This window comes from Mastomys coucha, unplaced genomic scaffold (genome assembly GCF_008632895.1).
Source record: "Mastomys coucha isolate ucsf_1 unplaced genomic scaffold, UCSF_Mcou_1 pScaffold9, whole genome shotgun sequence".
NCBI lineage: Eukaryota > Metazoa > Chordata > Mammalia > Rodentia > Muridae > Mastomys > Mastomys coucha.
This window is the reverse complement of record NW_022196915.1, coordinates 42131141-42154109: the sequence shown is the minus strand read 5'-3', so window position 1 is coordinate 42154109 and position 22969 is coordinate 42131141. Positions and strand designations below refer to the sequence as shown.

The following is a 22969-nucleotide window of genomic DNA, read 5'->3' as shown; positions in this document are numbered from 1 at the left end:
TTTTAATAGTTTTCCAAGACAGGTTTCTTCAGGTAGCCCTGACTGTCCTGGAATTCACTGGTGTAGACCAGGCTGGCCTCAGACTTGGAGATGTACCTGCTTCTGCCTCCCAAGTGCTGGGATTAAAGGCGTGCGCCACCACCACCACCACGGGGCTGAGACTAGGGTTCCTCTGTCCTGTCCCTCAGATTTTGTTCTTCTGTCCCGCCCCATTCAGACTGCTATACCCACTGCTGCAAATCGTGTGCAAGGGCCTGGATGACCCCTCACAGATTGTTCGAAATGCTGCTCTGTTTGCCCTGGGCCAGTTTTCAGAGAACTTACAGGTCAGCAAAGCGAAATGCAGATGACTACCCCATGAAAGAACCTCCAGCCCCAAGGCTGGGGCCCCTTGTCCCTTAAACTCTCATCTCTTCCGATGCTGTTGCTGCCATTGGCAGGGTGCGCTCTGTAGGTAAGCCTGACCAGGGTCCTGCTTGCTTCTTCCCCAGCCCCATATCAGCAGCTATTCTGAGGAGGTGATGCCCCTGCTCCTTGCCTACCTGAAGTCAGTGCCTATGGGGAACACGAACCACCTGGCCAAGGCCTGCTATGCGCTGGAGAACTTCGTGGAGAACCTAGGTAGTGATGGCCACGGAGAATACCAGGGAGGCAGGGAGCTGCACATTGGCTAAAGGAGGCACAATGTGCACCTTCCTGAACTGCTTGCTGCCCGGTGGGAACGAGGTGTGGGAGGGTGCACAGGCTGTCAGGCTAAAGGAGGAGACCTGAGTTGGTTAGTAAAGAAACATTCCCATAGGGCCCAAAGTGCAGCCCTACCTTCCGGAGCTTATGGAGTGTATGCTGCAGCCTTTGAAGAACCCCAGCAAAGCCCGGACCAAGGAGCTAGCTGTGAGCGCCATAGGGGCCATTGGTGAGCCAAAGGACCAAGGAGCCAAAAGTGTGGCTTCGCCCAGAGTTTGTGTTAAGCAGACCCAGTGTCCACCATCTCTGATTGCGCTCTGTCCTGTCCTGTCCTGCAGCCACGGCCGCCCAGGATTCCCTGCTGCCCTACTTCCCTACTGTCATGGACCATATCCGGGAGTTCTTGTTAACAGGCCACGAAGACTTTCATCTTGTGCAGATCCAGAGCCTGGGTAAGGCCAGTGCTACCTGATGTTTACCTGGTCTCTCCCAGGGCAGTTGGGTGTCCTCCTTTGATGAGAAGGTGTGCTCCATCTTATACCAGAGAGCAGGGTAGAATCCTGACCGCCTTCCACTTGAAACCCTTGGTTTTCCGGTCTCTGTCCACACCTCAGTGCTGACTGGGCTTTGCTCCCACAGAGACCTTGGGAGTGCTAGCACGAGCTCTAGGGGAGTCCATGAAGCCCCTGGCTGAGGAATGCTGTCAGCTGGGGCTAGGACTATGTGTCCATATAGATGACCCTGATGTGAGGCGCTGCACGTGAGTGACCTTTCATCCCGCCCTGCCCCTCCTGCCTGCTCACTAGATTGACAATCCCCATCCCAGCTACCAGTCCTTCAGCTTTGGACACAGCCAGGTTTCCTAGACTCCCCCATTTTGTCTGTCTATAGCAGGCAGCACCATACAGTCTCTCTCTACCTTTATCAGGTACAGCCTGTTTGCAGCCTTATCAGGGTTAATGGGAGAGGGCTTGGGACCCTACCTGCCTCAGATTACCACGCTCATGCTGCTGTCGCTGCGCTCCACTGAGGGCATTGTGGTGAGCAGAGGGTGGGTGTGCTGGGCCAGTTAGGCCAGGCTAGCCCTGTGCTGGGATTTATCTCCTGGTCCCACCTGAGGCCAAGTCCCCAATTTGCTTTCTTCATCTAGCCTCAATATGATGGGATCAGCTCCTTCCTTCTATTTGAGGATGACAGCGAAACAGAAGAGGAGGAGGAACTCATGGATGAAGATATGGAAGAAGAGGGGGATGATTCTGAGATCTCGGGGTAGGAGGGGTGCTCTTCTACTTAAGAATGTAGGTTTTGAGCCAAAGGGGATGGCTCATGCCTTTAATTCCAGCACTCAGGAGGCAGAGGCAGCGGGATCTCTGAATTCAAGGCCAGTCTGGTCTACAGATTGAGTTCTATACACAGAGAAATCCTGTCAAGAAAAAACAAAAACCAACCCAACAACAAATGCGTAGACTTTGGTTGTGGACATAGCCCCAGTGCTAGGTCTGCCCCCTGCTGGCAGTCATCATTACTGCTTCCCCATCTTTCCCTAGGTATAGTGTGGAGAATGCCTTCTTTGATGAGAAAGAAGATACCTGCACTGCCCTGGGGGAGATTGCGATGAACACCAGGTGAGCAGCAGCCCTTCCATGGTGCTGGGAACCACACCTAGATCCCTTCCCTCACTGCCGTGTGTCTTTCCATAGTGTGGCCTTCCTTCCATTCATGGACGCCACCTTTGATGAAGTATACAAACTGCTGGAGGTAAGTTAGTGACATCCTCACGTTCCAGGTAGGGTTGGCTTCACTTTGCACATGCCAGGCATACACCTGTCCTCTTCGTTCCAGTGCCCTCATATGAATGTGCGGAAATCAGCTTATGAAGCTCTGGGACAGTTCTGCTGTGCACTGCATAAGGCCTCTCAGAGAAGCCCCTCAGATCCCAACAATGCTGGTGAGGAGGAGGCGCTAGCAGGCTGGAAGCCCTGGAGAGTGGCAGGGCCTGACCAAGGCTCCCACCAATTGTGTCTCCAGCTCTGCAGTCCTCCCTGGCTCGAGTGATACCATCTTACATGCAGGCCGTGAAAGTAGAAAGGGAACGCCCAGTGGTGATGGCCGTGCTGGAGGCCCTGACAGGGGTGCTGCGCACCTGTGGCAATCTGGCACTGCAGCCTCCTGGGCGTCTCAGTGAGCTCTGCAGCATGCTCAAGGCTGTGCTGCAGAAGAAGGTGAGCAGGGGGGAGGGGAAGGGCGGCTGTGGGAAGAGGTGCCGGGCCCCAGAAGACTTGATTGCCCACCTCACCACCACTGTGGGAGGGAGAAGGCAGGGGAGCCCAAGCTCAGCTGAACACGTCTTCCACAGACAGCTTGTCAGGACGCTGAGGAGGATGACGACGAGGATGATGACCAGGTGAGAGCTAAAGATAAGAGTGACCTAGACCATTTAGGTAGGCCCTGTAGGGCCAGCAGTGGATAGTGCACTGAGCTGAGCCTGCAGGAGCTAGGGCTGCTAAGAGAAGCTGGTGGTTTCCAGAGTGCCACCCTCATCCGAGAAGGGCAGTGGGAGTTCAGAGGCAGGCACTGAGGCTGGGCAGGACTGGGAGTAATAAATGAGGGTTATAAAAAAGCCAACCTGGAAACAGCTCAGTCTGTGAAGCAAGGGTTGGCAGCCCCAGAAGGCTCTCCAGCCAGTGGCAGAGCAGGGTTGGGAGGTGTATGATCCCACAGCTGGCCCAGTGCAGCTGGCCAAGTGCTCTAGCCCCTCACCTGGCTCCACAGGCAGAGTATGATGCCATGTTACTAGAGCATGCTGGAGAGGCCATCCCTGTCCTGGCAGCCGCAGCTGGAGGACATGCCTTCGCCCCTTTCTTTGCCACTTTCTTGCCATTATTGCTGTGTAAGACGGTGAGTGCTCTCTAGCCTGGCATTGTGGTCCACCTATGTCTGCATGCACTGCCTGCACCTTCCCATCTCTGCCGCCATGCCAATTTGTACTCCTCCAACCTCCCTATAGAAACAGAGCTGTACAGTGGCAGAGAAGTCCTTTGCAGTGGGAACCCTGGCAGAGTCCATTCAGGGTCTAGGTACTGCCTCGGCCCAGTTTGTGTCTCGGCTATTCCCTGTGCTGTTAAACAATGCCCGGGAAGCAGACCCTGAGGTGCGGAGCAATGCCATCTTTGGGCTGGGCGTACTTGCAGAGCATGGGGGCTGCCCTGCTCGGGAGTATCCTATGCTTGCAGGAGGGAAAATGGGGTTGGAAGTGAGCCCTGGAATTTGGTGAGGTGCTGCTGCAGGGTGAAGTCTACCAATGTGTATATGTATTCCTTAACTGTGGACCAGTCACTTCCCTAAGCTACTGGGCCTCCTTTTGCCCCTCCTGGCAAGGGAGCGACATGATCGCGTCCGTGATAACATCTGTGGGGCTCTTGCCCGTCTGCTGATGGCCAGTCCAGCAGGAAAAACAGAGCCCCAGGTAAAGGGTGTGGCATCAGGCAAGGGTGGAGGCCAAGGATGGTAAAGGGGACAGGACATGTGGGTCTGAGACTCCTGTGTATCTAGGTGCTGGCTACCCTGCTACATGCCCTGCCCCTGAAGGAAGACATGGAGGAGTGGATCACTATAGGCCACCTCTTTAGTTTCCTGCACCAGAACAACCCTGAACAGGTAACCCTACTGCTGGAGCTAAGAGCCAAGGGAATATTAGGCCCCAGTTTAAGGGACAGGCAGAGGAGATATTACTTGTAATTGATGCATGGTGAATTTCAGGTTAATTTTTGGAACTCACTCTACAAGTCAGGCTGGCCTCGAACTCAGAGATCTGCCTGTCTCTGCCTCCCCAATGCTGGGATTAAAGGTGTGTGCCACCACTGCCCAGCTGATGCTCTTTACTCTTGTTTTTCATTTTTCCTTCTTCTTGAGACAGGGTCTCCTGCATCCCTGACTGGCCCAGCTTCTTACATAGCTGAGGATGGCCTTGACCCTTCAGTCCTCTCAGTCCTCCAGTCCCCTCTTTCTACCCGCTGAGTGCTGGGATTGCAGGCACTTGTTACTATTTATAACTTTAACAGTGCTAGGGATCAAACCCCAGCTTCATGCCTGCTAGGCAAGCACTTCTACTGACTGAGCTACATCCTCAGCTTCTTTTATTCCTTTTTGTCCACAAGAGTTGGCATAAAGTCTGATGATATGTTTTTCTGAGGCTTCTCTGGTTCTTCTCTCGGGCTAAGCCAGTAGTCACAACTTTCCTAGCTGATTTCCTAGGTCAGGGATAGGAAAACCATTCCCTAGGGAGCTCTGGATACTGCGCACCACCCATCATAGATTCCTCTGCTTTTGGTCTTGCACATTCCACTTGCCTTGGTTGGGGCCTGTGTGCCCAGGGGCTCTCATGTTGCCTTTTGTCTTAAGTTTTTTTGTGTGTGTTGGGGAAGTATTTGGATTTTGGGTTTTACTTGCTCTTGAAGCTGACATCTTTGGTTACACATCTTAACCTCTAAAAAGAGGTTGTTCCCATGTTTTTTTATTCGGTTGTATTGGGTCTCAGTTCAGACAACCACAGGCTTGGTTTCAACCACCTGCTCTCAGCCCCGCTGTCACTGCCTCAATTGACCAGTCCTTTTCCATAGGTTGTGGATGTGGCTTCAGATCTCTTGCGCATTTGCAGCCTGATCCTGCCAGACAACAGGATCCCGCCAGGTGAGGCTGACAGTTGTAGCTAAGGGCAAGGGAGAGTGGGGGCAAGCAGGGGGGCTCAAAGAGCCTGGGGCAGTTGGACATAGGAACCAGGTCCTTCATCAGGCCCTCTCTCTGCTCTACCCAGACACCAAGGAGGCACTCCTGCTGCTCCTGACGTTCCTGGCCAAGCAGCACACTGACAGGTTCCACACAGCCTTGGGCTCTCTGCCAGATGATAAAGCTCAGGAACTTCAGGCCATGTTGGGCCTCACTTAAGACTGTGGGCTACAGCTGGGCCAGGGGCCTGAAGACTATCAGTCAGCCCTGGTCCAATTCACCTTACCAAAGACTCTATTACAAACAGAGCTGTGACATCATACTATAATAAAGGTGGCTTGCCTTCTGCCTGGACACTAGTTCTCTGCACAAAGGCTAGAGGTATGTGTTTAGAACTGAGACAGGGAAGGAAGGGGCTGGGGTGGGGCTGCGCTCAAGAGGCCATACTGTTCTTACAGAAGAGGGAGTGCAGTCTACCCACACTGGATGGATGACTCAGACTGCCTTGAACTCCAGAGGTTTAATTCCCTCACTCACTTGCACATCTGGCCAGCACATGCACATACTTTAACATTAAAAATAAAGCCCAGCAGTGGTGGTGTACGCCTTTAATCCCAGCACATGGGAGGCAGAGGCAGGCAGATTTCCGAGTTCGAGGACAGCCTGGTCTACAGAATGAGTTTCAGGACAGCCAGGGCTACACAGAGAAACCCTGTCTCAAAATAAATAAACAAACAAACAAACAAATAAATAAGGGCTACACAGAGAAACCCTGTCTCAAAATAAATAAATAAATAATAAATGAATGAATAAATAAATAAGGCAGGCGAAGTCCAGTGAGGCAGAATATGGTTTAATGAACTTGCTCAGAGGAATTTGGGTCCAGGATGAATTAGGAGGCGCCCATATGGCTTCCGTTGTTCCACAAGAAGGATCTTCTGAGTGGACAGCACTGGTCAGAAAAGAAGGCAGGTCACTACAGTACCTATAGTGTGCCCTAGCAGTCTCTGGCCTGCCTGTCCCCGCTTTCTTGTACCTACACTCACCCAAGAGCAGATAGAAGACCCGAGAAGCCAACTTTCGGGGGCTGAGAGGGGGCACCAGGCTGCTGAAGTCAGGCTCCCTATTGGCTTGTAGTTCCAGGGCCACTGCCCTGCAGGGATGGAGAATCATCAGCTGGGGTAATGGGCTAGTCTGACCCCTGGAGGGAGCCCTCCTTGATACCTGAGCACAGCTTCCGAAGAGAGTAGTTCCGGCCCTGGGGGCATCTCCATGGGCACTTCAGGAAGTTCAGGCAGCATGGGCAGTGCAGGGGGCTCTGGCTGCCTCTCCTCAGTCCAGGCCCTAGGAAACCAAAGGGATCAGGGAGGGGGGCAGGTAGTCATGACAGTGACAAAGGCAGGGCCACTAGGCTGTGAGCTTGCACCACTAGGATGCTTACCACCGTTCTTCTGGGGGGATGAGGCTAGTACGAGACTTTTCCTCTTCCACTGCTTCTAGGGAGAGCTCTGTAGAGGGAGAGAGCACTGAGAGAGCCTGCTTGGCTCTGAGGAATTGAGACCTTGTAGCCCTGCTAGGGGTGTAGTTCAGGGGTGAGGCATTTGCCTGACATGACAAGGCCCAGTGTTCAGTCTCCAGGACTACAAAACACCCCTCATATTATGGAGCCTAGTTTAGACTTGTACAAAGTGGGAATGCTGGAGATTCAAATCTATGCTTTATCATTCCGCCTGCTTCCTCACTGTTGACGTGGCCTCAGCAGCCAGGGTGCTAGCTTCCTGAGACTGCTTAGGACAGTCTCCATCCTCCCCTCCTGTACAAGTGCTTACCTGAAGACAGCATGAGGGGACCACTGGGCTCCTGGGCCTCCCTCAGAACCTGCAGGTGGGAGAGCAAGAGCTGAGGTCCAAGCACACAGTGTCGGGGGTCTCAGTCTGGTGAGCAAGCGGTGGTGCACACGAGGAGGAAGTCAGAGCTCACGGGGGCTGAAGGGGGCACTAGAGGTAACCGACGTTACCTCAATCTCGCTCAGAGCTTCAGTCTTTCTCCTTGCTTCCTTGTCTGCCGCTCTCTCCTCCTCAACTGTCTCTTCAGTCTCCAGTTGTGGTCTTCGTCTGAGCATTCTTGGGGAGACCTGGGCACAGTGTGTCCATAAAGCTAGTAGTTCTGGGGGTAACCAGCCAGCTGACAACAGAGGAAATGGGTTTCGATCATGAGACTGAAGATTCCAAGTTCTAAAGCTCCCACCTGCTCCAGTTTTCACCATTCTTACAGAGAGTTGGGGTTCCGAAGAGCTCCGCTGGGTTCGTGAACATCCTCTTGGGAGGCTGGACCACTGGCTGCAAGATGGTGGAAGGCCAGTGGCTCTTTTATGAGGGAGCCCCTTCTTCCTGCCCCTCCTTTGCTATGCATTGTTCCCAGGGCCCCTGCCCCTGTGTTCAGGCTCAAGACCTGCCCCATAGTGCTTGAGGCTAAAGGGGTAGGTGATAACCTGCTATCTGTATATGCAGTCCCTCACACCCTCACTTCTAGGAAATAGGGCCTTTTTTTTTTTTTTTCCAGATTCCCATTGTTCTTAGTTCGGAAGTCCTGCCAGACCTGCAGTCCTCCATTCTCTAGGGAGACCTGGGCTGCACTCACATACTCCCAACAGTGAGCCCCGGTCTGCAGTTGTTCCTCAAACTTCTCCCGGGAGATCTGGGTCTCCTTGTCCCAGAATAATAACCGGCGCCGGCGGCGGGGGCGGGGAAGTGGCCTCCGAAGAGCCGGGAGCCTCTTCTGGAGAGGGAAGGGAGGCGAGAGTCAGGCTGTTCTCCCCTTCCCAGTAGACTACCTGTAGACCCCACTCCACCTCTTCTCAGTTGTCTAGGGAAGAAGCTTGGGTAAGGTCCTTACGCAAGCTCACACGTGCTGGGAAGTGAGGCCTCACCATGAGGTATGGGAAGGGATAGCTTTTACTGATAGAAGCAAAATCCTCACTGTACACTAGTCACGGTCCTGGGCTTAAGGACAAGGATGTAGGAGGGGAAAGTAAAAAGGAGGCAGCTTGGGGAAGAAGCTACTCACCTCTGTACTCGGTGGGGCAGGCAGACGCAGCTCCTGAGGTGGGGTCACCTCTGCAACAATACCCATAAGTCCTCTCACTATTTTTTTTTTTTTAAAGACAAGGTCTGGCACTATAGCCCAAGCTGGTTTGAGTTTATGGCAGTCCTGCCTGAATCCCAGCTTCTGGAGTGATGGGGCTACAGATCCACGCTCCACACTAGACTAGCCTTCATTGTTACAGCTACCAGCATAAGAAGCCACCCAGTGTCTCCCTCAAAAGGTGGAGGTACAGGATTTTTTTTTGTCTCTGCTACTGTGTAAGTGTTCTCTAAGGACCCAGTGATGAACACTTACCAGTGAGTAGGGTCCCAGGCTCCCAGCCTGTCATCTTCTGTACCTCAGGAGGGAAGACCTGGCCTGGCAGTGGTTCTCTTATCCCTTCAACCCTGAGAGGAAATAGGCACATCAGGAAATTCTTCCCAGCAATGACCCCTCCTTACCTGGTCCTGGGATTTCTGCTCTTACTGTGCAGGAGCTGGAGGGGAGAGTTGGGAGACCAACCCCAAACCATCACCTTCCAGGGCCCGGGGTTCTTCCTTGGATTCTGCAGAGAGGGGATCAGAACAATCAGGAGACAGAAGGACAGGACACTGTCCATTCCAGGTTGGCTGTCTAGGGATCTGACCGTCCAGTGGTGGTGAAGCCCTCGGCCGCCGGAGAAGCCTGCCCCTCTGACGTTCCTCTAGCAAGATGGCGTCATCTTGCTCTGCAATCAGCAGGTCTAAGTCTCCTCGACTAATTTCTGGGAGATCCTGCTCTCCCTATGGGGAGAGGAAAAGAGTAGATTTTTTGGAGTCTGAGCCTAAGGAAGCCCCTTGGGCATACAGGGACAGAGTGGGGAAATGGAAAGGAGGCAGAAGCACAGGGTTACAATGAGACTGGATGGAACCCCGAGACTGAGGGGAAACTCACCTCAATCCGCAGCATGCGGATGGGCTCTGCCTCCTGTAAGGTGATGACCTCAGGGGACTGTACGGTAGCCAAGGTCCTGTCTGGAAGGGTAGGAAAGTCATACCAAGCCTACTGCTCTTTCTGTTGTTGGGGTGAAAATATAGACTTTGGAAACCAAGAGCCAGGCCCAGGCAAGTTACCAGCAAATACTCCAAGTACTTTTCTTTTTTATTTGTTTTTGAGACAGGGTCTCACTATATAGTCCTGGCTATCTTGGAACTCATTCTGTAGACCAGGCTGGCCCCAAACTGATAAAGCTGCCTCTGCCTCCCCAGTGCTGGGACTAAATTTGTCATCACCATGCCTGGCTCTGCCTCCACCTTCTGAGTCCTGGGATTAGTGGTGTTCACTTGGGACTTTTTTTTTTTTTTTAAGTAAATGTTGAAATGATTTACTTAACCAGTCTTAGCTAGCTTTGAAATCAGTATTTAAGCCGGGCATGTATTGTACTTGCAGTTTTCCCACCTCAGCTTCTCAAGGAAATGGGATTACAGCTGTGGATCACTGGGCCCAACTGGGCCTGGCTTTTTTCCAAGTGGTATTTTTCAGCCCTTGGGGATTCTGCGCCTTTTTACAGCCAGGTTCTCTCTGCTAACCAGGCTTCCCGGGCTCTGGAGTGGCTTCAGGAAGGGTCTCTTTACGAATTTTCTCCGGGGTTGCAGCCTCTAAAAGGTGTCGGATCTTTGGGAAAAAGTTGGGAACAAAAGATAGGCCTCAGCTTCAGTCCTCTGTGTCTTCTCTTCAAACATTCAGTGCACACCGGACACTGATCTGGCAGTCTCTCTTTTTTTTTGTTTTTCAAACATTCAGTGCACACTGAACAATGATCTGGCAGTCTATTTTTTTTTCAAACATTCAGTGCACACTGGATACCAATCTGGCAATACCTCTAATTTTTTTATCTTTAATTTTAGCTTTTTTATTTATTTATTTGTTTTTCAGACAGGTCTTATTGTGTAGCCCAGGTTGGCCTAAAGAGTTGTTTTAAAATATTTTATTTATGTATGTTTGTATGGATCCTTGGAGGTCAGAAGTGAGTTTATTTATTTATTTTATGTATATGAGTGCTCTATCTGCATGTAAGTCACCATGTGGTTGCTGGGAATTGAACTCAGGACTTCTGGAACAGCAGCCAGTGTTCTTAACTACTGAGCCATCTCTCCAGCCCTCCTTGAGACTCTTGAGATTCTTATTTTAGCTTACATTACCACATCCAGTGTGAGTGTGTACATGTGTGGTATGTCTGTGTGTATGTGAGTGTATATGTGTTTTCCTTTAGAACTGGGAATCAAATCTAGGGCCTTGTGCATGTTAAGCAAATACTCTACCCGTGGGCTACCTCTTCAGCCCTAAACCAAATGTTTGTGCCATTTGACAACAGTACATCAGAGGCCACCACCACCTAGTGTCCTTCCTGCCCCTGACCTAAGCTCACTTTCAAATTAGCCCTGACAATTTGTGTTGTCATGGACGGAGACAAAGAGTGTTGGTGGGAACAAATTTGTGTACAATTCCAATAGATCAATGAAAAAAAGGGTTAGTAAAGTGTTCAGATTCTAAGCGTCATTTGCTTTTGGCTTCAAGAGGGATAATGATTTCATGGAACAGGGTGGCATTTGAGCTAAGTCTGGAAGGACAAGTAGGAGCTGACTAGCAGAGAATGAATGGCCACTTTTACACCGTTGGGGCGCTCATTTTCACACGCAAAAAAGTACATGTGGCACCTTTGGGACATGTGCAATGAGCTGGCATTTGGGAGATGGGAGAAGACAGGGAAGAAAACCCAATATCCCCAGGTGAAGCCTGAGAGAGGGGTCTCAGTGGTGCGAACGGTGGAGGTGGGGAAGGGTGCTTCTCGTAGGGAAACCATTCTATCAGGTTGTCCCTAAATAAGCAAGACCTGGGGTTCTGCTTGCTTGCACCCAGCAATCCCCTTGCTCCATGGCCTGTTACGGAAACCCGAGGCTGTATCCCATTCCTCAATCTCAGCTTCAGATTGACAGGGACAGGACACCAAGGAACTCCTACGCTGTTGTCTGCTGTTGTCTGCTGTTGTCTCGTGACTTCAGAGGGGTTCTAGGGGAGTGAACCCTACCTGAGGAATATCAAAAGGACTTGGAAGTCTAGGATCCACAGACATCGTCCCAAAAAAGGGCTCTGGGGCATCTTCCAGCGTCTCCATCATGGCCAGGCAATTGGGAAGAAGCAAGCTAGGTCTGGGAGAGAACAAGGGATGTAAAGAACAGAGGCTAAGAGTGCGTGGGATGGCTCAGCTTGTAAAGGCGCTGCCACCAAACCCACAGTCCCTAATTTCATCCCTGAATTTGAACTAACAAGGAAGAGAGCCCACTTTGCATATAACACACTCTCTCTGCCCCCCCCACCTCCCCCCACAATGCATGCATGCCCAGGCAAATGTTTAAAACAAAACAAAACAAGGCTGAGGCCAAGCAGCTTGGTATGGATGGCCTCAGTTCAGGGCCTCACAAGTCAGCCTCCTCCATATCAATGCGAATCCGCAGCTGGGCTCGGTGTAGATGCTCCAGGATATGCTGGATGTCTTCTGTGGATGAGAACAGTAAAATAAACAACCTAGCCATGGCTTCTTCAGCTCTAGCCCACCTCTGGAGTCTAGCCTTACCCACAAGGTACTGGCACTGTTGAAAGTAGACCCTTATCACACCAATCTGAAGCTGGGCGGAGAGATAGAGGGAGAAGCGGGGGCGGGGCAGCCCAGGCGTCGGAGGTTGCACTCTTACCAGCACATAATTGAGGATTTCCTCGCTGGGAGAACAAGAAGCCCTGATCAATTCAACATTCAAAGTAGCCCCAAACCAGCAATCCCTCCCTCTTTTCTGGATCTTACCAGGTCTTTACCACGTTCACTTTTAGGTATTCACGCTTCACCAAACGGCTGCCTCGGGTTGCTGCCAGCCTGGAGGGTGGGGACAGGTACGGCTTGTCAAAGTGAGGTCCCACTGCTCGGCTCCTGGCATAACCATCAGCCCTGTGCTCACCAGATAGTGGCGAAGCAGCCTGTGTGGCGCTGAAGCACGTTAGGATAGTAGAACATTTTTTGCTCTGTGGTTCACGCTCTGCACCAATCCCGTTTGGATCTCAATCCTAATTCTTGAGAACACGAGATTTCCAGCACCATTGAAGAGTAGGAATTTGGACAGGGAGTGTGGTAGATGTGGATGCAAAAAACTCAATTAGTTAGAAGACCGACTATTGGAATTGAATTAGAAGATAACTAGAGACACAGGAGCTAGGCACCCCTCATTCAGGCATCCCTAAGAAGGTCTTCACATCGCGCACGTATGTGAAAATTACCTTCAGGATTCTGCCCAGGCAGAGACGCAAAGCCCCAAGAGAAACCCGGGCAGAGACACAGAACAGAGCCTATGTGAAACTTACCTTCAGGATTCTGCCCAGGCAGAGACGCAAAGCCCCAAGAGAAACCCGGGCAGAGACACAGAACAGAGCCTCAGGGAAGACTGAGTCCTCTCCTTGTCCGTTCCTCAAGCTCGCCGCTGCCACCGCAGTCTTCGTCGTCGTCGTCGTCGTCGTCGTCTTCGTCGTCGTCTTGGTCCGATCGCCCTCCAGCGGGACTAGGTGCACACTCTCCAAGGCTTTGCACCACAACAGCCAATGGGGAGCCGCGTCAGAAGGAGCTCTCAGACTCCTGGTGCCAGGCAGCAAAACTCAGTTCCAGGCCATAGGCTCTTGGAGAATAGTCGTCAGCCAATCACAAGAATTCTGAGCGCTACCAGGGCATTGTGAGGTGTCCTGGCCAATGGGCTCTCGTTCTCTCGGGTAGTAACAAGGACTTCCACGGTGCAAGGCTGACCAATAAACGGAGAGGAAAATCCAGTCTCTTCCTAGCAACAGCAAGCAAAGTCTCTTTTAGGAACTGGGGTCATGTAAAGGGCAGGTGCCTTGGTGCTGCTTATGATACAGAGATGTACCTTGCCTGAGCATAGGACCTGTCCTTAGCAACCCGATTTTGTGCCCAAGAAGGGTCTGTGCTGTGCTAAGTGCAAGAAACAGTGTGAGGTGGCCTTTTATTCAACAAGAAAGAAAACAGCCAAGGGAGCTGTAACTACAAACTTCTATAGTCAGCTGCTACTTGGAAGGGAGGCAAGTTCAAAGCCTGGCTAGGCAATGTAGACACTAGCTCTAAACAAAAAGCAAAAACAGAGGCCAAGAATGGTGTGCCTTCCTTGTACCTTTTGAAGGAACTAAGGTAGCAGAATAAACTCTATTTTAAGCTGCTGTCCTTGAAAAAAAGCTACTGTCTGCTGTCCTTGAAGTGATATAGCCCCCAGCCTTGGGCTCTGGGAAAGGGACCAACATTCCTTTGCCCTCTCATGTAATGCCAAGGCTTACAAAAACCCGCTCGTGGTTTGTTTTTCTTTATAAACTCCCTTCATCTAGAGCTGGGGCTGCTCTCCTTCCTGTTCCATCAGGAAGGTTTGTAGCCCAAGTTCAAGCTGGGGTTTCTGCTGGGGTTTCTGGTGGTCTCTTGGGGGTCTTGTGAACTGGGTGTAACACTTATCTCAGTAACAGGAGGACCTCTTGGAGTTTGAGACTGGCCTTGTCTACAGTCCAGTTAGAGGGAGAGAGTGAAATAAATCCTGTCTCCAAAATAAAAACTAAATAAATAAAAAAGAAAGTAAAAATCGGGCTGGATATATGAAAATGTAGCTCAGTAGTAGAAAGCCTGACTGGTGGGGCTGGAGAGATGGCTCAGTGGTTAAGAGCACTAATGCTCTTCTGAAGGTCCTGAGTTCAAATCCCAGCAACCACATGGTAGCTCACAGCCATCTGTAATGATATCTGATGCCCTCTTCTGGTGTGTCTGAAAACAGCTACTGTGTACTTACATATAATAAATAAATAAATCTTTAAAAAAAAAAGAAAGAAAGAAGAGGCAGGCAGATTTCTCAGTTCAAGGCCAGCCTGGTCTACAGAGTGAGTTCAGGACACCCAGGGCTACACAGAGAAACCCTGTCTTGAAAAACCAAAAAAAAAAAGAAAGAAAGAAAGCCTGACTGGTATGTGTATATATACACAAGGCCATGGGCTTGGCTCAGTATTTCTAGAAAGGGAGAAAAAAACAAAAACAAAAACAAAAAACCAGCCTTTGATCCAAGCACTCTGAAGGCAGAGTCCCACAAATCCTGTGAGTCTGAGGTCATGATGGTCTACACTGTGAGTTTCAGGCTGGCCAGAACTGTATGGTGAGACCGTTTCAAAATCAAACCAGGAACAAAACAAAAAATAAAGGAAATAAAGGTGTGTGTGCCCCTGTAATCTCAGTGCTTGGGAGGAAGGACAGGAGACAGAGGACAACCGTCTTCTTGTCATAGCTCCACAATAGCCTGGGCCATCCTGAGGCCTAGCTCAAAAACCTAAGACTTCAAAGAAAGTACAGATTCTTTTTCTCTTGATTTTTTTCCTTTCTTTCATTTTTTGTTTTTTTACGTTTGTTTTTTTTGAGACAAGGTTACTCTGCGTAGCCCTGGATGTCCTAGAACTTGCTCTGTAGACCAGGTTGGCCCTGAATTTAGAGATTTACTGGCTTCTGCCTCTTGAGTGCACTACCACACGTCACTTAGGCTCTGATGTTAAGACTTAGTTCTGTGGCAATTGAGCTGACCTTTATCCCTTCCATCTGGAGCTCTTGAGAGGAGGGTGGAATTTTTCCAGTATGTCTGGCTTCTAGCTAAGTTAAGTACAGTGTTTGTCACATTCAGTTGCCCTATATTTACAACATACATGGCCATAGCCAGAAGTGATTGAGGGGCTGAGTATAATGACTCATACATATAATCCCAGCACTGACAGAGAGCCTGAGGCAGGAGGATTGTCAAGAGTTCAGGGCCAGCCTGGGCTGTATAGTGATTTCAGCTTGGGCTAGTTGAGCCCTTGTCTCAATCAATCAATCAATCAATCAGTCAATCAATCAATCAATAAATACAGCAAGCAGAATGTGGCATGCTCTTTAATCCCAGCAGTAGGGAGGCAGATAGATCTCTGTGAGTTGGTTCAAGTTCAGCCTTGTCTACAAAGTTAGTTCCAGGACAGCCAAAGCTGCATAGTGAAACCCTGTCTCAAAGAAACAAAACCAAAACACAGGCAGAGAGATGACTCAGTTGTTAGGAGCACCCATTCCTTTGCAGAGGATCCAGATTTGCTTTCTCCAAGGCTTCTTACCACCATCTGTAACTCTAGTTGGTGAGAATCTGATGCTCTTTTCTGAATTCCTCAGAATCTTGCATGAATGTGGTACACAAAACACACACACACACACACACATACTTAAACATAACACCACAGGGATTGAGGAACCTGGCTTAAGGCCTACCTTTTTTTTTTAATTTATATATTTTATGTATGTGAGTACACTGTAGCTGTACAGATGGTTGTGAGCCTTCATGTGGTTGTTGGTAATTGAATTTTTAGGTCCTGTGCTTGCTCTGGTTGGCACTGTTCGCTTAGTCCCTGCTTTCTCTGGTCCAAAGATTTATTTATTATTATAAATAAGTACACTATAGCTGACTTCAGACACACCAGAAGAGGGCGTCAGATCTCATTACAGGTGGTTTTGAGCCACCATGTGGTTGCTGGGATCTGAACTCAGGACCTTCGGAAGAGCAGTCAGTGCTCTTACCCGCTGAGCCATCTCGCCAGCCCTCTTTTCTTTTTCCTCTCTTTCTTTTTTCTTTTTCTTTTTTCTTTTGTTTTGTTTTGGAGACAGAGTTTTTCTGTGTAGCCCCGGCTTTCTTCAAACTTGCTCTGTAGACCAGGCTGGCCTCGAACTCACAGAGATCTGCCTGCCTCTGTCAAGCACTTCGATCAGATATACGGGCTACCACCTGACTCCCAAGCCCCATCCCGCCTGACAGGTAGGGAAAGCAGAACCCACACTGTGTCTCGGACGTCTGCTGTCTTGGATTCTAGTGTTCTCAGGCTCTATTTTACTGTGCTTGGTTTCTACACATGGAAGTTATTTTCAATCACTGAACTTTTGGTGGCTACAAGTGTCACTATGTCAGTTTGTTGCCCCGAGATAAAAAGTGTTGTCCCTGATCAAAAGGTACAAGGTGCTCCATACCGTAGAGTAATCTGGCCGTCATCCATTCAGTTCAACCGAGCGCTTACAATGTGCCTCTAAGCCACTGGGGATATATAAGGGACACTCCATTCCCTCTTCTCAGGGGATAGGGAGGAGAGAAAAGTAAATCCAAGTGTGTGAAATGGCAGCACTGTTCAGTTTTAACCTAGTGTGTGTGGAGAGATGGCTCAGCGGTTAAGAGGGCCTGCTCTTCCAGAGGTTCTGAGTTCAATTCCCAGCAACCACATGGTGGCTCACAACCATCTGTAATGGGATCTGATGCCCTCTTCTAGTGTGTCTGAAGACATTGACAGTGTACTCACATGCATAAAATAAATAAGTCTTTAAATAACAAAATGCATCCTGGCAGTGGTGGCACACGGGAGACAGAGGCAGGCAGATTTCTGAGTTCAAGGCCAGCCTGATCTACAGAATAAGTTCCAGGACAGCCAGGGATACACAGAGAAACCCTGTCTCGAAAAACAAAAACAAAAACAAAAAACACCACCACCAAAACCCACATAGATTCTTCTGGAGAATCCAAGTTTGATTCTTAGTATCCACATCAGGCAGCTCATAGCCATCAACCATCTGGAACTCCAGCTCAAGGGGGACCCAACTCCTGTGGCCTATGCTCATATCAGCACACAGACACCCCACCCCCACATACATACACCTGTATATACACAAGTTTAAAAAATTTAAAAATAATAGAAATTAAAAAGAACAAAATAAGGTTCAATAGGGAACAGGAGAAGGACCATGAGAAGATGTGGGTGACTTAATGTAGGATATTCAGGGGAACTCTAAAGAGGTAGGACTTTGAAAAGAAGGGACAGGTCATGTGATCACCTGCAGGAAGGTTATATTATCATTATTTAGTTTTTTTGAGACAATGTTTCTTTATGTAGTGAATTCCTGGCTGGCCTGAAATTCAATCGGCAGACCAGGCTGGCCTTGAACTCACAGAGATCCTGCCTCTACTTCCAGTGTTGGGATTAAAGGCATGCACCTCCAGCCAGCAAGGAACAGTATTATAGGCAAAAGGACAAACAAATGAAATTCTGAGGTAGCAATGTTTAGTGGGTTCTAGGAGCCTGGAGCCAAGCAGTATGGGCAAGAAGGGCAAAGGGTGGAGTTGAATAGGAAAGAGGCTGGGGACTGGATAACGTTGGGGGGTCGTTTTCAGGATCTTGGCTGTTAGCTTGAAGGACCTGGGAGCCAAGCTGGACTTTGAACACAGAAGCGAAATGAGCAGAGGAGGGTTAAGAGGGGCCTCTGCACTGTGCTGAGAGCAGACTGAGTGAGGGCAGGCAAGGGTGAGGAGAGAGACAACTGGAAAAGAACCAGAGAGAGGAGATCTGAGATAATGATGGCTTCAATGTGCTAATAGTGGAACTGATGAAGAGTTTTGAGACCAACAGGATCTTTCTTGGCCTAGTTATTCTTGGCTCAAGCTCCTAAGGTGTCAGATACTCAAAGATCTTCAAAGGTCAAGCTGAGACAGTGGCAGACTCTTGTGGAAGAATGCAAAGCAGAGGCAAGCTTTATTATAGTTACAGAAAAGCAGGGATAGAGAGATGTCTCGGAGGCTAAGAGCACAGCTGCTCTTCTGGAGAACCCCATGGCAGCTCACAACCATCTGTAATTCCAGTTCTAAGTGATCTGATGTCCTCTTTTTGACTCCACGGGCCCCGGGCACTCACGTCGTACACAGACACATACAGGCAAAAACTCCCATACACATAATAAAATTAAAAACAAAAAGAGAAATTAAGGAAAAATGAGAGACTCCCAAGAGTGGGTAGGGATTCTAAGGGAAGAAAAAGCCACTGAATTTCATTGTCTAGGATTTTTTTTAAAGATTTATTTATTTATTACATATAAGTACACTGTAGTTCTCTTTAGAGATACCAGAAGAGGGCATCAGATCTCATTACAGATGGTTGTGAGTCACCAAGTGGTTGCTGGAATTTGAACTCATGACCTCTGGAAGAGGTCTTTTAACCACTGAGCCATTTCTCCAGCTCCTTGTCTAGGATTTTTATAGGGCTGAAACAGAAACTGGATGAAAGGTGAGGTAATTGCTTGAGAGTGGTTAGCTCTCAGGGATAGACATTAGTGGGGTGGCCAATGGAGAATGCTTGTCTGCTTGGCCCAATCAGGGAGATAATACTGGGTTGTCCACGCAGGTAGGAGTCATTGGGGCCCCTCTCTCCATCTCTGACTTGTACTTGGTTCCCTGCTGATCTCGACTGTCTGTTGCCGTTTGTCACTTGGCCAGCGGTATCACCCTCCATTCTTGTGTCTCAAGTGCTGTTAAACTATACTGAGTACTCTGTTCTCACATTTACAGGACCAGCTTGTACATTTGCCATGGTGTTACCTCTATCACAGTCACAAAGCTAACAGCTCCAGTCTTTCTTGGTTACCAGTACTTAGCTCCTTGTCTTTGAAGTAGTCTAAGGTGGTCTCCTGGGTAGAAGCTTGATGGATGGAATCTAACTTCTTTGCTATTATGGATGTCAGAATTAGCTGCCTTAGAAGTGCCTTACACATAGTCCTCAAGGGCTTTGGGGAGGAGCAGCTGTCCTGCGGTCACTAGCCCAGAGCCTTTAGCTTAGTTGTCACACATCCAGTTACAGGCCCTGTTCTTCATCCTTCTCAGTGCTCCAGGCTGACAATTTTGTTTTAGATTTATTTATTTTATGTATGGGTGCTCTATCTGCATGTGGACCTGCATACTAGAAGAGGACATCAGATCCCAGTATACATGATTGTGAGCGAGGTTGCTGGGAATTGAACTCAGGACCTCTGGAAGAGCAGACAGGGCTCTTAACCACCAAGCTGTTTCTCCAGCACCAGACTGACATTTTAATGTAAGCTTCTGTTCTCATTGCAACATACAGCATGTTGTCTTTTCACAGGAATCAGATCTCACACACACATGCACACGTTTATGTTTTTATTTATTTTCTGTGTATTGCAGGGGTGTAGATGGACCAAGGGGCATGTGCAGAAGTCTGAGGATGAATTATGGGAGTTGGTTCTCTCTTGCCATATAGATCCAGGGATCAAACTCTCAAATCTCCAAGATTAGCAGCAGAGGCCTTTACTCGCTACCATCTATGGCTTTTCTTTTTTTCTTTTTTTTTTTTTTTTGAGACAGGGTCTTACTTTGAATGTACCTTAAGCTGGTCTAGAACTCAGAGATCTGCCTGTCCCTGCCTCCTGAGTGCTGGGATTAAAGGTGTGCACCACCATGCCCAGCCCCTCAAAGTCTCATTTGAAAGAACAATGATATTTCCCATTTTGGCTTAGATGTAGGGTACAAGAGAAAAACAGAAGACCAAGATGTACTTTAGAACAGATACAAAGAGGGTTCAAGAGGGATTGTAAAAAGCAGAGGGCACAAAAGCAGTCTTTGGTAATATAGTAGTTTGCTTGCTCTCAGTTTTCCAGAGGGATAGAGAACAGACTGAAGGAAGAAGAGAAGTCCAAGGCAGCAGAAACATACAAAGCCGCCTGGAAGACTGGCAAAGCCCTGTAAGGATTTAAGCATTTAGACACGATCCTGTGGGTGAGCCTCTGCAGGCTCTGCTCCTGCAAGGAGAGGAAACCTGGTGTTCTGCGCAGGACTAGGGATGCTGAAGGTGGCAGCAGTCAGGCGATCATGGAACTGATCTGGTGGAAGTCATGATAACAGGTATTAAAGAGGCTTTGTGAAGGAAAAGCTTCCCCATTTGGTGACAAAGTTAAATGGAATAACAAGAGTGTCAGTCAATAAAAAGCATTGGCTGCTGGTGATGAACACCTCTAATCTCAGCACTCTGCAGGCAAAGACAAGCAGATCTCTGTTAGTTGGAGGCCAGCCTCATCTACAAATCCGAGTTCCAAGACAGCCAAAGTTACATAGAGAAACCCTGTCAAAAACCCCAAACAAACAAACACCAAGTAGGCACTCAAGCTTCAGTGAATAGGGTGCCAGAACATGGCTATCCTTTTGTTTCAAGACAGGGTCAAGCTGACTTGGTGTCAGAGGCAAGCAGGTTCTGAGTTCCAGGTCAGCCTGGTCTACAGTGAGGTTCAGGACTACCTAGGCTATACTGTGAGACCCTGTCTTAAACAAACAAATAAACAAACAAACAAGCAAACAGAGACAAGATCCCATGTAGCCCAGGCAGGCCTCAAACTCTTGACTCTGATCCTCCCGCCTCCACTTCCCAAGTATTAGGATTATAGGCATGAACCACCATGCCTGGCCTAGGCCAGACTGCCTTCTGTTGGGGCTCAGTAGAGAGGAATCCAATTTAGGAGTACCCTTCACTCATATGAGTGGCTACCAAGAAGGAGCATGTCCCCACAATGTTTGCAGCAGCAGACACAAGAAGAACAGCAATTCTTCCCTCCAGTTCCTTCCCCTCTTATGTCCTGGAGGTTTGGACCACAGTTTCAGTGTCTCCTCCTGGTTTAGACTTCTAGTCCAAGGATCATTCCTTGGTCGGCACATTCTTAAAGCCCCTAGCAAAAAGCTGTGGAGCCAAGATTCTCCCACATGAAGTTGGCGGCTCTCTTAATGCTATAGTAGACACACCATGACCAAAGCAACTTAGAAAAGACAAGATTTAATTTGGGGCTCACATTTCTAAAGGTTTAGGGTCCATGACCATCACAGCAGAGAACATAGCAGCAGGCAGGCAGGCAGGCAGGCACCATACTGGGGTTGAGGGTTTACAAGCATGAGACACAAAGAGAGTGTGTTAGCTAGGAATTGTAAGGGTCTTTAGAAACCTCAAAGCCCATGGCCAATGACACAATTCATCCAACAGCGCCACACCTCCTAATCATTCCCAAATGGTTCCACTGAGGACCAAGTAGTCAGCATGTGAGCCTATGGAAGCTAATCTCATTTACCACCAGGCTATATAGTGCTGTGTGCCTATAGGCAACAGTGCCTCTCTTAGAGATTGACTTCAATTCAATCTTGGTTACCTGAAAATTGGTTTGGGGGCCCCTTACCCTGGAAGTACCAGGTCAAGTCTGAAAAAGAGGGGGGCGGGGAGGGTTGATTGGAAGAGTAAAGAGAGGCATGGTGGTACGGCCAGGCATGGTATTGTACACCCGGAACCCCAGCACTCAGGAGGTTGGGACAGAAGAATCACCATGTGTTTGAGACTATGGCATTCTGGCTAGTCCTATGGGCAGAGGAAAGCAGAGGAATCCAAAACACCATGAGATAGAGAACCCAGATACTGGGTACCCTAGACTCCATCTTTACAATTTCCCCTAGCCCCTGCTACCCTCTCCTAACAAATCACATCCTGGTCTCTCTTTTATTTTGTTTTTGGAGCCAGTGTCACCAAGGCTGGCCTTGAATTTGAACTAACAATCTTCCTGCCTCTGTCTCACATGTGCTAAGTGTATACTACCTCACCCAGCTAAATTTTATTTCAGTCTAGTGAGGACTGAGGGGAAAAAAAATACATAAAGTGCTTAGACTTAGAGTTAGGGATTGGGAAGAGAGCAAAATTCCCTCTGAGATCATACTCTTTGGAACTTTCCAGCTCCTTAGAGATGAAAGAGGATATAGCTTTAAAAAAAAGGAAATAAAAGTCTCTCTCCCAGGTTGTCCTTGAACTCATAATTAATCATTTGGCCTGTCTCCCAAGTGGTGAGATTACAAATATTCACCCACAAGTCTGGCTCTCAAAATGAAAATTTAAGGATAAAAATTATCCTTGCACTTTCTCTTTGGCCATGCTGGATAATCCACCGTGATAAGAAGCATCACAAAGGCAGGCCAAGAGTGTGGAGAACAAGTCTAGACACAGCACAGTCTAATGGAGACCCAAGAATTAGAGTCCGAGAGCAGCAGGTGAGTGATCTGCGTGCTGTACCAGGAACAAGGCAGCTTTCTCCTCCTCTGGAATCTTCTCCAGTAAGTGTCGGGCAAAGGCTTGCTCCATCTGTACAGGAGGGAGTGAGGAGCAGGTCTCAGTGAGCACTACCGGGACAGTTATTACCCTGCAGCCCCTTTCCCTCGGGGAGAGTTATTTGAGACAAATCAACATCAAACGCCGTCCTAAGGCTGAACTCACCTGCACTGTGATAAGATTCTCTTGGGTATGGTTAGAGCCTGGACTCCCCTCCCAAAAATGCAGGGTTGCTTGGAACTTGGGTGGGGGCCCCTGGCCCTGGAAGTACTGGACCAAATCTGAAAGAAAAAGGGTCAAGGATTGGAAGGAAGAAGCCAAGGCATGGCAGGAGGCCGGGCATGGTAATGTACGCCCGTAACCCTAGCACTCAGGCTGGGGCGGCAGATAGCTATGTTTGAAGCAGCCTGATCAACTTAGTGAGTTCCAGGCCAGATGCAGGGAAAGCTGG

At 49.1% G+C, this 22969-nt stretch overlaps 3 protein-coding genes across 4 annotated transcripts in view; 1 reads left to right on the top strand and 2 right to left on the bottom strand.

The window, feature by feature from the left end:
- Window positions 1–5768, top strand: part of Ipo4 (importin 4) — a 9803-nt gene extending 4035 nt beyond the window's left edge. Inside the window, exons 13-30 of the mRNA XM_031361592.1 lie at window positions 218–326; window positions 492–621; window positions 800–913; window positions 1023–1136; window positions 1324–1444; window positions 1613–1724; window positions 1835–1953; window positions 2232–2309; window positions 2385–2442; window positions 2527–2632; window positions 2713–2906; window positions 3041–3088; window positions 3457–3582; window positions 3692–3900; window positions 4018–4150; window positions 4237–4341; window positions 5304–5373; window positions 5498–5768. Coding sequence (XP_031217452.1) covers window positions 218–326; window positions 492–621; window positions 800–913; window positions 1023–1136; window positions 1324–1444; window positions 1613–1724; window positions 1835–1953; window positions 2232–2309; window positions 2385–2442; window positions 2527–2632; window positions 2713–2906; window positions 3041–3088; window positions 3457–3582; window positions 3692–3900; window positions 4018–4150; window positions 4237–4341; window positions 5304–5373; window positions 5498–5628 — 2077 coding nt within the window. The 3' untranslated portion in view covers window positions 5629–5768. The remainder of the gene's footprint in view (window positions 1–217; window positions 327–491; window positions 622–799; window positions 914–1022; window positions 1137–1323; window positions 1445–1612; window positions 1725–1834; window positions 1954–2231; window positions 2310–2384; window positions 2443–2526; window positions 2633–2712; window positions 2907–3040; window positions 3089–3456; window positions 3583–3691; window positions 3901–4017; window positions 4151–4236; window positions 4342–5303; window positions 5374–5497) is intronic.
- Window positions 5769–6246: 478 nt separating this feature from the next.
- Rec8 (REC8 meiotic recombination protein) lies at window positions 6247–13225 on the bottom strand. Of its 2 annotated transcripts, none has more exons than XM_031362368.1 (20): window positions 12883–13225; window positions 12483–12594; window positions 12332–12400; window positions 12107–12249; window positions 11953–12028; window positions 11561–11681; window positions 10062–10146; window positions 9427–9506; window positions 9140–9275; window positions 8980–9058; window positions 8809–8900; window positions 8476–8525; window positions 8050–8187; window positions 7682–7748; window positions 7427–7593; window positions 7239–7287; window positions 6851–6917; window positions 6634–6753; window positions 6456–6562; window positions 6247–6361 (listed from the first exon to the last, which is right to left on the bottom strand). In XM_031362368.1, exons 2-20 carry the CDS (start codon window positions 12536–12538, stop codon window positions 6276–6278), a joined length of 1788 nt encoding a protein of 595 aa, XP_031218228.1. In that variant the 5' UTR covers window positions 12539–12594; window positions 12883–13225; the 3' UTR covers window positions 6247–6275. The 2 variants fall into 2 exon arrangements, with proteins under 2 accessions (XP_031218228.1, XP_031218227.1); XM_031362367.1 differs by lacking the exon at window positions 12883–13225 and adding an exon at window positions 12799–12879.
- A 6310-nt stretch (window positions 13226–19535) lies between these two features.
- The window catches only part of Irf9 (interferon regulatory factor 9), an 8171-nt gene continuing 4737 nt past the window's right edge, over window positions 19536–22969 (bottom strand). The window contains exons 8-9 of the mRNA XM_031361307.1: window positions 22684–22799; window positions 19536–22551 (exon numbers count right to left, since the gene is read on the bottom strand). Of these exons, the coding sequence (XP_031217167.1) occupies window positions 22441–22551; window positions 22684–22799 (227 nt within the window). The 3' untranslated portion in view covers window positions 19536–22440. The remainder of the gene's footprint in view (window positions 22552–22683; window positions 22800–22969) is intronic.

Bases quoted from the DNA above. Each gene is read 5' to 3' on its own strand.
- Rec8 (XM_031362368.1), bottom strand. From the start codon at position 12,538: ATGTTCTACTATCCTAACGTGCTTCAGCGCCACACAGGCTGCTTCGCC. The intron at 12,029-12,106 runs GTAAGGCTAGAC...TCTCATCCACAG, and splicing joins ACAGTGCCAGTACCTTGTGG to AAGACATCCAGCATATCCTG. The intron at 7,594-7,681 runs GTAAGAATGGTG...CTCTGTTGTCAG, and splicing joins CTTCGGAACCCCAACTCTCT to CTGGCTGGTTACCCCCAGAA.